Below are 13,101 nucleotides of genomic sequence, written 5' to 3'. Positions count from 1 at the left end.
CGGCTCTCTCGGGGGCTGCACAGGTGTTCCCCTTAGATGTTCCTCATAGATGTTCCTGGTGAATGCCGTCTCTCTCCTCCTTTATAGTCCTCCTCCGCCAATCCCAACTCGGCTGCCCACATGCCGAGTACGCTGCTCTCCTCCAATCAGTAGCAAGTCCTGCAGCTTGTCAAGTTGGTGAGAGGCAGCTGTGCGGAAGCTGTTTACTTCTCTCCCAGCGCCATATTGTGGGAGAGCAGATGCATAGAATAAGTCTTAATTCCAGTAACTCAGTCTAGTCCGGTTTGCTCCCCACACTGCAGTGTCTGAATTATTGATGAGGCCCAACGTGGCTTCTGGCCTGGCCTCGCCTTTCAGTTGCTCTTTGCATCTTAGAACACTAAGAGACAACAAGCATCGTTCCTGTGGCCAACTCACTTCACGCTCCTGCCCAGAAATGACCTACGGGGGGAGGAGGGGGCCGAAACAATTTCACCTCCTGTTTCGGTGACGCCTTCGCCACACCACGGTTCGTGGGAGCGCCAGCGAGAAGCCTGGTTTGCTGGGAGGAAGACGGCAGCACCACCGGGGTGGGGGCCTCTGAGACCGGGGTTCGAATGACTCCAAATCCTGGCAGGAGTGGGTCCCCCCAGCTCTGATGCGCACCTGCGGCCTGGGGCAGAACCTAAACCTTCACCCGTCGCACCTGGGTGTGGCCCGCCAATTGCCGCTGTGCGTCACCTGCTTACAGCGGGCGACTGCGGGTTCTCAGGCTTTGTGAAGCAAAAGTCACTGAACTTCGACCTCTTTCCAGGCCGGCGCTGATCCTCTGGTCAGCTTCTGACTTGCCACTACCTTCAACCTATGGTTTTCCTGGGGCGGAAATCCCCTGGGAAGTCAAGGGCATCTGTAGAGGTGCTGGCACAAAGCCAGGATCACCGCCTCGCTGGTGACAAATGACATTGTTAAAGCAAAGCCATGTTCGCCTCTGATCCCTTGTCCTGAGAAGCAGGGCCACACGCACTGGACGCTCCTCTCCAGTACCTCATTTCTCTTCCCAGCGGTGCCACGGGGCGGGTGTTATTGCCAGCCCCACCTTACAGGTGGGGAACCTGAGGCCACCCTGCCCAGGGTCACACAGTCACTGGCCCCACAGTGTCACCTTAACGCTCCCCGGCACCCTGCAAGACAGCCCAGGCGGGACGCAGCCGGGCAGGGGGCTGTGTACAGGACAGCCTCACAGGCAAGCGCGTTATTCAACAGGAGAGGTCAAAGGGCAAGACTGACTGCAGCGTACCAGTCAACCTGGCACAGCCCGCCATTGCCCACAGCAAACTGAGAGGCCACAGCAGCCGTGCTGGCCCACGCTGCGGCCGGATTCTGCAGGAAGCTGGGCTCACAACACCCAGACATCCCGGACCACGCTGCTGGGAGAAACAGATGCTGATGCGAAAACAGCCCAGAGAAGAGCTGACCTGATCATCCTTGCAGTTCTGTCTTCCGCTTGGAGTTCCCCCGGGGCTGACACAGCCCTGATCCTGGCGGTGCGCCCAGCTCTCCTGACAGGCCACGCAGCCGGCACGCGGCAGAACTAGGGCGTGGCCGACCTCCGTGGAAAGGACGGCTCTCTCTGCCCCAGCAGAGGCTGCTGCTGCCTTTTTTTTTTTTTTTTTTTTTTTTAAAGATTTGTTCATTTGATAGGCAGAGCAAGAGAGGAGGGGAGCCAGAGAGAGATCTTCCATCCACTGGTTCACTCCCCAAACGGTGTCAACAGCCAAATCAGGGCCAGGCTGAAACCAGAAGCCTGGAACTCCATCCGGGTCTCCCACGTGGGTGCAGGGACCCAAGCACTTGGGCCATCTTCTGCTGCCTTCCCAGGTGCATCCGCAGGGAGCTGGTTTGGAAGCAGAGCAGCCAGCACTCAAACTGGTGCTGATATGGGATGCTGGTGTGCAAGCAATTTCTTGTTAAAAATCTGAACACACTGGGGCAGGCGTTTGGTGCAGTGGCTAAGATGCTGCTTGGGAAACCCACACCCACGTCCCACGTCCGAGTGCCTGGGCTCAGGTCTCCGCTCCACTTCTGATTCCAGCCTTCTGCTGGTGTGCACTCTGCAAGGCAACAGGTAAGGCCACAAGTACTTGGGTCCCTGTCACCTACACAGGAAATTCAGTGTGAGCTCCCTGCTCCTGGCCTCAGCCTGGCCCAGCCTGTATGTCGCAGACATGCAGGAAGTGACCTTCCTGCAGATAGGAGATCTCTGTCTCTCTCGCTGCCTTCCAAACAAATAAAATTTTGATTGAAGTAACTGATTAAAAAGAAGCTGGACACACAAGTACCACATGATCAGCCACCGTGCTGGGCACTCGCCCTAGAGACCCAAGACTCAGGTCCATGTAACAGCCTGCACACGGTGCTGACAGCAGCCCAAGCTGGCATCAGTCCAGCTGGAAACACTCGGATGGTCACCAACAGGGAATGGACTGAACACTGACCCGAGCACCTCGTGGAATACGACTCAGCCATGAAAAGGGAGGCACCACTGATGACACAATCGTAGAGGTGAAGCCGTGCCTGTTGAGGGTTGAGGAAGGGAGGGGCTGGGAGGGAAGCAGGTGGGACTACGAAATGGCCCAGCCCCAGCTATTGTGGGCATTCCCGAAGGGAGCCAGTGGATGGAAAATCTCTCTTTCTGTCTCTCTCCTTCTCTGTTACTCTGCTTTTCAAACATACAAATAAAAAATACGTATTTTAAAAAGAGAAAGGGCCAGTATTGTGGCATAGTGTGTTAACCTGCCACCTGCAGTGCCAGCATCCCATATGGGAAGTGAAACAACCAATGGCAACTCTCTCTCTCTCTCTCTGCCTTTATTTAAATCTTGAGAGAGAGAGACTGAGCAGTCTTAACAACCCACTAGAAGGTGACATCTTAGAGCTTCAGGGAAATGTGGATGTGGGCTGGCAGGGACAACCATGAGGCGGCTCCTGTTCCAGCTGCGTAACACGTGACAACGGCACTGTGGTTATGAAAAACAGCTCAGACAGGCAGAGGCACACGTTCAGATACAATTCCTAAGGTCAAAAAAATAAATAAATAAAAACAAAACCTAGGTGCGTGGGCAGGGAAGGCCCCCAGGCCTGAGAGCAGGACAGGTGTGAAAGAACTCACAGGTGCGGCCATCCACTGGGCACGGCGCTGGGCACACGGGAGCTCATTCAACATTGCACAGCGAAAGGCCACGCTGCGACGCGGTGCTGCCTGGGCAAGGACCCGCACGGCACAGGCTGCTCACGGTTAAGGGCGAGAAAATCCCATCGCGGACAGGACCACACTCTGCCAAACTCTGGAAGCACTCGTGCGCCCCTGCCACTCAAGGCCTTCTCCCGGAGTCCACCCGGACTCAGGTTGGTTCGGTTTTCCTTCCCCGTGGGCACGGCCGCGGACAGCAAGGGGCTGAGAGCTGTCCCACGGATAAACTGCTGAGTGTCCGCGGGGCAGAATAAAAACCTCACGGTGGTGAAGACGGCCCAGGCACGACGTCCACAAATTGGGCCCTGGTCGAGTATGCTAAGTGAGAAAAGGGGGCAGGACAGGAACCGGCAAGCCTGGGCCGCCGGGACTCAGGGATGGGACAGAGCCTGCTGTGGCAGGGTCCCCACGGCTGGCCTGCTGCCTCCTGGCTTCCAGTGCTCCCAGCTGGAGCCGCGTTTTGTCAACAGGACAGAAAAGGGAGCGAGGAAACAGGAGGAGCGGCGGGGTCTGAAAGAACTCTCGTGGATTCTCCCTGGGGTGGGGGGGGGGACGCATGCTGAGGACAGATGGGCCTGGGCACGCAGAGCCTACGGAGGGGCGTGGCAAGCAGGTAAAGCCTGCAGTCTCTACCCTAGAGGGGGACAGATACCCACATCTGCGGCTTCAGGCACAAAGCAGAATCAAAGTGAACCAGACAGAGAGGGGAAGGAGCTCAGGGCACAAAACCCAGGGTTAAAGCTAAAGGCTCCCCGGAGGCCATCCCTCTCTGGCTTCCTGTGCTTCCTGTGAGCCGGGGACCAAGGTCACTGCAGCAGGCTCCGCGCATGCTGATGAGGGCCTGTGGAGGAGTCAGGGCTAAGCCAAGCCTGGGAGGTCTTGGGGAAAGCCCACCAATTCCGGCCACAGCTTCCCATCTTGCTTCACTAAGAGGAACAATGTCACACAGAGGTCAAGAGCACGGCCAGGAAGATGCGGATCTGAGCCCTAGCCCACTGCAGGAATGCTGTGCAACCCTGGGGAGGAAGTACAGCCTCTCTGAGCCTTATCTCCCCATCAGGAGGAAGATAAGCATCCCCACCACCTGGGATTGGTGGCTGCAGTTCCTGGTGTCCCCCTTGTCCTACCCCAGAAACACCCCCTCCACCTTGGCTCCACCTCAAGCCATCGACCCCTCCCCTTCACAGGAAGCCTCCGGAAACAGGGGTCTGGACTGGCCAGCTCTCCCCTCTGGGACTTGGGAATTCATTCATTTACTCACTCAACAAACACATGGTGAGCTCACACTACAGAAACACTGGGGACACAGACGTGTGTGGGACAGCTCACTGGGCCTCAGGAAGGGGGAACAGAGAGCAAAGGGAGCCCGATCAGAGCGCCGGGGGCTCGCCACAGGGAGCAGCAGCACAGCAAGCGTGCCCAGAGCCCAGGAGAGGGCGTCAGGGACACCAGGTCTGGGCTGTGGGAAAGTCAGACAAAGCACACAGAGGCCAAGGGCTGCGAGGAACACACAGAGCGGAGGGCGGCTCCGCAGCCACAGACAAGCAGACACACTCCCACACGGCAGGGAGACGGCAGAGCCAGTCCAAGGACACGCAGTGTGGGGACAGGCTGCGACAGAGCAGGGCAGCGGCACCACTCGAGGAGAAACAGCACGGGACTTAGGTGCTGGGGGGGCCGGGTCAAGTGCAGTGGTGACCAGGGCAGGTGGGGCAGCGCCAGGAAAGGGGCAGACTCCAGCTCTGAAAATGCCGTGTGCAAGAACACGAGCAGACCCCCCATGGCCTCCTGGGGCCGCCGCCGCCTCCTCACTGTTGGCAACACCAGAGTCCCAGCATCCACTGCTCTATGGTACGTTGGTCACTTGCCAAATACTGTCAGAGGCCTGGAGACATCAGGCACCAAGCAGGCCGCCTGGATCCCACGGCGAGCAAAGAACGGTGCCCACCACCACGGAACACCACGGTGTGGCCGAAACCAGCACCAGTCTGCCAGCACACACACGAATACACACACGACGACGCTCCGCACCGCACAGGGGCTGGAGCTGTGTCCTGACCGGGAAGGAGGGAGGCCTGCCCCCCACCGCAGGCTCTCTGACCCCCACCCAGACCCCCACCCCGGCCTCCTCGCTGCCTCCCCAGCCTCCCTCTTCCCCTGTGTGCACCTGGAACTCTGCCACTTCCCTGCTCAGCAGGGCCGCCCTTGGCTTCCCAGAGAGGGTCAAGTCCAGACCCTCAGCCTGCTTCTCCCAGTGCACCTTGCAGCCCTTGTCTTGACAGACTGCGCCAGCGCTTGGAGCCCAGGTGAGAGGGGCAAACGTGGGGCCTGTGGCCCCACTGGGCGCCCTGCCTCCCTGGGCCCCTCTCTCCTCAGCTGCCCTATCCAGAAGCGAGCGTGGGGTGATAGCAATGACAACGGCACTGTCGGAGGTCGGTGTCCAACGACACTCCTCTGCTCCTGCACAGGGGCTGCGCCCCAAACTCCGTAACACTGTTCTGGGAGACTCAGGGGCTCCGACCATGTGGAGAGAGGGCCAGGAAGCCGTAATGATGGCACCATGCAGAGGGCATGAGGAGGGCACCAAGGGAGGGGGCTGGAGAGGCTGCCCCCACCGTGTCCACCTGCAGGAACAGAAGAAAGACCAAAGGGAGGCCCGGCTGCCTGCTTCCTCTCTGCCTCATTTGCAGCCCAGGGAAGAGTTATGTTCCAACCCTGCAGTCGTCCCCAACCCCCGACCTCCACAAGGGTGCCTGGCACCCCGTGTCCTAGGTGCCTGCACCCAGCCCCAGCTCCGCTGACCCATGGGTTGGGGGTGAGGGAGCTGTGCTCTGCTCAGCTCGGTTCTGGAGCTGCACACAGCAGGCGCTCAGCAAACGGAGTGTGGGGGCCCCGGGGCCCAGGGGTTGAGCTCCTTCACAGCTGCGCTTAAATACAAGCGCCCACCCAGCCTGCAGGCTGTCACAGGCGCCCACATGGCTCCCTGAAGGCTCAACGAACGCCTTCTGCCTCCTGTGCCCCCTGAGAGGGACCCCTGTCTGAACACCCCCTACACACCTTCCATCACTAGGCTCTTCCTGGGCTATCTGGGCCAGGTTCCCCTTGACCACTTCACGTCCACGTCACAGCAGACGTCCCAGCTCCTAGCATCCCCTGTACAAGCAGTCAGACAACCGCAGCATGCCTTCCGTGTCCACGTCACAGCAGATGTCCTGGCACCCAGCATCCCCTGTACAAGCAGTCAGACAACCTCAGCACGCCTTCCTCGGGGAGATACCACGGCTCCTTACTGCCCCGTCATGAGGATCCGCCCTCCACTTCAGACTTCCCTTCAACAGCCGGGTACTCAGCACCCGAGACGCACCCTAGGGTACAAAGGCGAATAAAACAGGCAGAGCCCGTGCCCTGTGGACTCAGCTGGGGAAACGGGGGAGACAGACCACCAACCAGATAACCACACCAAGAGAAAAGTGAAAATGGCTCTGGACAAGGACAGGAGCCCATCCCCTCCGGCAGGAAGTGATGTCGCAGCTGAGATATGCAGAGAGGAATGACCGAGAGAAGGAAAAGCACGCACAAAGAGAAGGAGGGGCCCAGCGGCCACGGGCGGAGCAGTGATGGCAAAGCCTCGGGCTGTGGGTGTCGCAGGTGTGCCACCTGCTGCACGGGGGGCAGCGCCGGGGCCACCCTGGCTTCCTGGAACCACCCTTCCGTGCTTTCAGGGGGTGTGTACAGGAGACGGACTTTGTGTCAGCCTGCCTCACACGTACCCAGAGCACAGATCCACTATGGAGACTGCGATCCCACACAGTGGGCTGCGCCAGGAGAAATCTGAGGCCATCTGTAACCTCCACTTTGTCGCACTGGCGTGTGGTATCAAGAGCCAGAATGCTATGCCGGGAAAAGCCCAAAGGGGCTGGAAAGGCTAACGGCTCACGGGCCATGCAGGTGTGAAGCCTTTCCGGCCAGCGCTCTGTCCAGTGGTGAGGCCGCCCAGCATGGAGACGGCAGACAGGTCTCATTCCCCGCCATTAGTCACAATTCGGGTAAGCAGACGCCTGTCAGTCCGGGCCAATCTGTGGCCCAGGCACACACTCCTGCGTCCCATTTACAAGAACCCCTTCCTCCTTTCGTCCCCAGGTCACTCATTAAAAGAGGGGCACGCAGCCCGAGGTCCCCGCGCCCAGTCCCATGATTCCGCGCTCTGGGCTAGAGCTGCAGCCTGCTGGCTCCTGCCCAGTCGACTCAGCTTCTGCGTGAAAGGCAGCCCCTCCCTCCTCACCACTGGGTCCAATGCCCAAACGGAAGCGAGTCACGCGCCCCACCTCCAGCTCGGGGCACCTGTGACCTGAGCGCGCACTGGGCCGAGCGGTCCCTGCTTGCAGACCAGGCCTGGTCAGCATTTCTGGGATGGCCCTGCAGCCATGAGCGCCACTCTGGCTGGGAACCCTTCTGATCCCTCAAGAAGACACGGCGCAGGCCCTGCCTTTACCCTCGGCCTTCCAAAGACAGGAGCCTCACAGAATAAAACAAAGCCTCCACCAGGGACTCCTCTCTCCTCTCCGTGACCCGCAATGAGCACGCTCACCGTGTACCAGCAAATGAGAGGAGACGTCACGCGGCTAGGACAGGAAGCCACAGTGCGGTGGAGGGGCCTGGACGTGGGTCAGGAGAGCCAGGCGGTGGGACTGACGAGGTGCCTGTAACCTCATGCTGGCGGCAGTGTCTGTCTGTCCGTCACAGTCAGCTGGCCCAGCCCAAGGTACCAGAACTGCAAAGTGCACACTCGGTTCTCAGGGACTCCCTGACCCCTGGTGCCCAGATCAGCTGACTGAGGTTACAAACTGGGCATTAGAGAGTCATGTTAAAGCTCAGAATTGGGTCAGAGGGGGGCAAACAGTGACGTCACTGCCTGGCAGGGAGCTGGTTAGGGAACAACAGGCCAGCGCGATATCAGTGAGCCAGGAACCACCACCTGGAAGGTGCTACAGCCCAGGAAGGCAACAGTGACCAACGGTTCCACCTTGTGTTACCCCAAAATAGCTGCTCGTGGTGGGGATTTTGAATGCTTTGAGGTGATGGGTGTGCCAGTTACCCTGATCTACACCCCATAAATCTGAAGGTGCTTCAACAGCATCAAGGAAAATGCAATTAAAATTTTACTTTGGTGCAAAAAGAGCTGAAACCCGTGCATGAGGACCTTCAAAAAGTTCATGAAAAAAAAAGTGCATGGATGCCATAAGCTTTTGCACCAAAATAAACTTACTTTTAATTTCATTTTTCCGGGATCTTCTTGAAGTGCTCTATGTACAAATATAATGCATCAAATAAAAAATAAAGAAATGTAAAAGCAGGTGGATGTAGGTCAACAAGAGAGACAACAGGGAATTCTGAATCTCGAAGGGGTGGGGCCGAGTCACTCCTCCTAACACTCCACTCTGCACATCAACTGCCACTTCACTCCGCTAGCATTCTAGTGACTAGGCCAGTGACTATTTTTCAGAAAAACAACAAAGGACAAAAGAACAAGCAAGTGTCCTGAGCCACTCAGCGTTGGCTGCAGACACACTGGCCGGGTGCTGCTCTGGGCGGGGTGCCCAGCAGGCGCCTCCAAGAGTGGGGAGCACTGGCAGGCAGGGCTCTGCAGTAGGCGGCTGGGGATCCCCACAAGCTCAGGGGCTTCAAGCTGTTAAGACTCACTTTCTGCACAAGGAAAATGGACATAAAACCTCCTAGGGGGGCCAGCACTGTGGTGTAGTGGGTAAAAGCCGCAGTCGGCAGTACCAGCAACCCATATGGGTGCAGGTTCGGGTCCTGGTTGCTCCACTTCCCATCCAGCTCCCTGCCATGGCCTGGGAAAGCAGCGGAAGATGGCCCAAGTGCTTGGGCCCCTGCACTTGTGTGGGAGACCCGGATGGAGCTCCTGGCTCCTGGTTTCAGAATGGCCTAGCTCTGGCTGTCGTAGCCATCTAGGGGAGTGAACCAGTGGATGGAAGACCTCTCTCTCTCTCTCTCTCTCTGCCTTTCAAATAAATAAATAAATCTTTAAAGAAGAAGTATCATCTGGCAATGGCTTGGGATGAAGTGGGAAGGCAGGCTCCATAGGAAGCAGCCCCGCCCTCAGTGAACTCCCAGGTGGGGTCAGGAGCCAGCAGCTTGTTGGAGTCCAGCAAGCTGGGGCAGGCCAGGCAGGGGTGGGGGCTGGACTGTGCAGGGAAGGGCAGGGGGAGTGAAGGGAGAAAAGATGGACGGGGAGCTGAGGACTCCAGGCTGCTGGGCCCAGGGTTGCCAGGGCAGAGGGGCTGGGCCTCTGGCAACCTTGGAGAGGGGAGGGCTGGGGTGCACTGCCCCGGGGGTTGCCCAGAGGGCTTTCTGGAAAGGAGACAGCACCATGCAGGAGAAGCAGGTCGATGAGCTGCTGACGGGGAGAAGTCGCTCCGGGACAGGCAAAGAGCACTAACCCCTCAATGGGACGTTTCTGTCTGGGGCTGAAAACACTACGTCAGGAAGCAGAGATCTGGGAGCAGCTCAGGGGAGGGGCCGACCGGAAGGACGCAGACAATGCGTGGGGCGGGGGAGGAAAGCACCCTTCCTCTTCCCTGCTCTCCGCTGGCCGAACGCGACGCTCACCTTGGCCATCGGCTTCACAAGCATGCCCTGCCACCCTCCATCCAAGCACCACCCCAGGGCCCTGCCACCCTCCATCCAAGCACAACCCCAGGGCGCTCCCCAGAAGTACGCTGGACCCCCAGCCACACTGCCTGTGCCGTGGCCTGGGAGCCCGAGCCATCTCCGCAGCCCTGAGGCCTCCCACAGGGGCCCACGGTAACCCCCCACTCCGCCCCCAGAGCTGCAGGCAAGAGTGGGGATGGGGGGTTGCTGACAGAGTACCCCAGGGAAGAAAGCCTGGCCTCGCCTTCCTGCAACAGACGTATGGAGGGGTCAGATGCCAGGGGCTCGAGGCTCTGCTCTTCTCACAACTCCTGGGCTCAACTGCGGCCCCGCCCACAGCCTTTCCTCAGCCGCGCGTGCACACCAAGCCGCGTGTGCAGTCATTGGTCCCAGCGTCGGGGCTGCAGCTGACAGTTCCTGGGAGCCAGGCACAGGGCAGGGCTCCGAGCAAGACACCTGCCCGGTCACACAGCAGTCACACAGCAGACACACACACACAGGTGTCCGCGGCGCCTGCTGGGTGCTGAAGGGTGGTGGGAGGGGGACAGACAGCTGTGTGGGGTAACAGCGAGCAGCAGAGCCCTCTGGGAAGAACGACATCTTAGCTGCCACCAGCAGGAACAGCCAGTGGGGACGCCCTGAGGACGCGGCAGGATCAGAACAGTGCGGGTGCAGAGGGCGAGCACGGGCAGACAGGGCTGAGGCGGGCCGGCGCCTGGCCAGCGCGGGTTCTGTCCGGAGAGGTACTGCGCAGGTGCACACGTGACCTGGCCAGAGCGCCCTTATCTCAGGACAGCAGACCAGAGCCCTCCTCCAAAGCTCCACCGTCAGGAAAATAAGGGCCCCTCCTTGACCGCGGGGGCCTGTTCAGGTGCGCAACCACACGCAGGTAACTCTGCCGCCCTCAGTACCACTGGCTGCGGTCACCAGTCACCGGTCACCGCCAAAGCTCAATCACGGCTGGCGTCAAAATTAGACAGGAAGCTTTTCACAGACTCCCCTCCCCCCAGAGAACCGGGAGCACTTTCTCACCAGACGAGAGCTGAGGGAGTTTCACACCCGCCACCCCTGTGACCCACCACACCCACTCTACGCGTGGAGCCCGGCTACTGATAATAACCCCTGACATCTGGATGGCACCTAACAGTGTACAGAGGGCCCGGCGCTGTGGCCAAGTAGGCTGAGCCTCTGCCCGCGGTGCTGGCATCCCATGTGGGCGCTGGTTCGAGTCCCGGCTGCTCCACTCTGATCCAGCTCTCTGCTGTGGCCTGGGAGAGCAGTAGAAGATGGCCCAAGTCCCTGGGCCCCCGGAACCCACGTGGGAGCCTTGGAAGAAGCTCCTGGCTCCCAGCTTTGGATCGGCCCAGCTCCAGCCATTGTGACCATTTGGGGAGTGACAGAAGACCTTCCTCTCTGTCTCTCCCTCTCTCTGTGGGCAGCTCTGCCTCTTAAGTAAATAAATAAAATCCTTAAAAAAAAAAAAAAAAAAAAAAAAAAGTGTATAGAGCACTTTCGTGTCCATTACAAGAACGTGTTAATTAATAACCACTATTAATAACCACTAGAGTTTAGCTGTTAACTTAGTAACAGTGTTGCCTACCAGCTAGTTCTTGCAAGATCTGACAAGGCCTCTGCTCTCTCCTCTTGGGATCAGCTGCCCCGTCTCCTCAAAGTGCCTCTCAGCGCTCCAGGTCTGGCACCTGTACTGGCTGTGGTCTCTACTCCCAGACAGCCAAACCTGGCAGAGATGTAATGACGACACCAATGTGCCAGACACCGTCTCCGGCGCTGTGCACGCTTAACCTTCTTCTCCCAGTACATCTGACCACTCCCGTGTTCAGGAGGCGGCGACTGCGGCACCCAGAGACCAGGTAAGCGCTTCTTCACTCAAGGACGCCCGGAGGAGTTAAGATCTGAACACAGGACGCCAAGATCGATCGCTCAGCACCACTCCGCGCTAGGCAGCTCCGGCAAAGCGCTTATCCGCACGGCCTGGGTGGCCCAACACAGGCTCTGGGCGGCTGTGATCAGCTCCCACCTCCGAGCCAGCGGCGACCCCGCCAGTCTAGCTGCGCTCCCAGCACCTGACCCAATGCCCATCCAAAGGCCGGGCTGGATCCATAAATGAATGAATGCCCCTCCCCCATCCCGCCCCCCACCCCGCAGAACCAGAGCTGCCTGTCTGCGCAGGACACTTTTTTTCGGCACGTCTGTGTCGCCGTCACGGATACGGCCCCTCCGTGAGCGCATCAGGCAAAGCTGAGAACCCAGACAGGCGCCCCCCAGGACCCTGCGAAGCCCCCCTCTTTCAGCCTTGCAAAGGGTGGCGGAAGCCGCTCCCGGAGGAGGGCGGGGCGGGTCTGGGAGGCCGCTGCGGGCCGCTGCGGGCTCCCGCTGGGCTCGGCCCTCCGCGCCGCGGGTGCCCCGGCGGGGCCGCTGTCCGCCCCGACGCCGGGGGCCCGCGGGAGACAAAGGCTCGCCCCCTCTGCGGGGAGGGACCCGACGCACCGCGGACGGCCCGCTGCCCGGCGGCAGCAATACGGGACCCGGCGGCGCGGACACGCGCGAGGAGCCGCCCTGTCACCGCCCGCCGAGGGTCTCTCGGGGGCGGGAGGCCGCGGGCCGGGCCTGCCTGTCACCTTCAGAGCCGCCGGCCCGCCTGCCTCGGGCCCCCTCAGCGCGAGCCGCCGCTGCCCCCCGGACTGCGCTTCCCTCAGGCTCGGGTTGCTCCGCGGCATCCGCCTGGCGCCCCGAAACCCGGTGCCGCCCCCAGGCCCGCCCGGGACATACCTGCTGGGAGAGGGGGATGAGCGGCGCCGCCATCTTCCCGCGGACTCGGGGCTCCGGGCGCCGGGGGAGTGGGAGGGGGCGGGGTCGCGGTGGCGCGTGCGCACTGACGTGAGGGAGGGCGGTGCGCGCGCAGCCTGACTCAGGCGCAAGCGGGGCCGCGGGCAGTAGTGCGCGTGCGCAGCCGGGTCCGGGGGCGGGGTCCTGATGGGGGGTTGGCCCTGGGACCGCCCCCTGAGAGTCGCGTGCTTTTTCCTGTCCACTTGCTGACTGCCGAGACGGCTGCCCACTGCCCCAGCCTGCCGTGTTGGGTCGTGATTCCAGCTCCTCGCGGCTCCCGGGCTCTCTGCCCAGGGGATGCCGTTGCGCCCCGCCCCGTGCGCCTGGCAAGCGCGCAGTGTTCTGGGAGACGC

At 60.4% G+C, this 13,101-nt stretch overlaps 1 protein-coding gene across 11 annotated transcripts in view; it reads right to left on the bottom strand.

Annotated features, from left to right (window-relative positions):
• The window catches only part of EPS15L1 (epidermal growth factor receptor pathway substrate 15 like 1), a 70,178-nt gene extending 57,345 nt beyond the window's left edge, over positions 1-12,833 (bottom strand). For 4 of the 11 annotated variants that reach the window (XR_011382882.2, XM_051835715.3, XM_051835714.3 and 1 more), the window contains exon 1: positions 12,692-12,831. Coding sequence is in view for 6 of the 11 variants with exons in the window: in XM_051835715.3 (XP_051691675.2) it covers positions 12,692-12,724 (33 nt within the window). In the remaining 5 variants the exon portion in view is untranslated. Of the gene's footprint in view, positions 1-11,501; positions 11,641-12,691 lie in introns of those variants that run through there. The other 7 variants (XM_051835712.3, XM_089316478.1, XM_089316482.1 and 4 more) reach the window with 4 other exon arrangements.
• Between the last annotated feature and the right edge of the window lie 268 nt (positions 12,834-13,101).

The sequence above is a fragment of the Oryctolagus cuniculus genome, chromosome 16, assembly GCF_051225735.1.
Source record: "Oryctolagus cuniculus isolate XC-2025 breed Fujian yellow rabbit chromosome 16, ASM5122573v1, whole genome shotgun sequence".
Classification (NCBI taxonomy): Eukaryota; Metazoa; Chordata; class Mammalia; order Lagomorpha; family Leporidae; genus Oryctolagus; species Oryctolagus cuniculus.
This window is presented reverse-complemented; position numbering and strand designations above follow the sequence as displayed.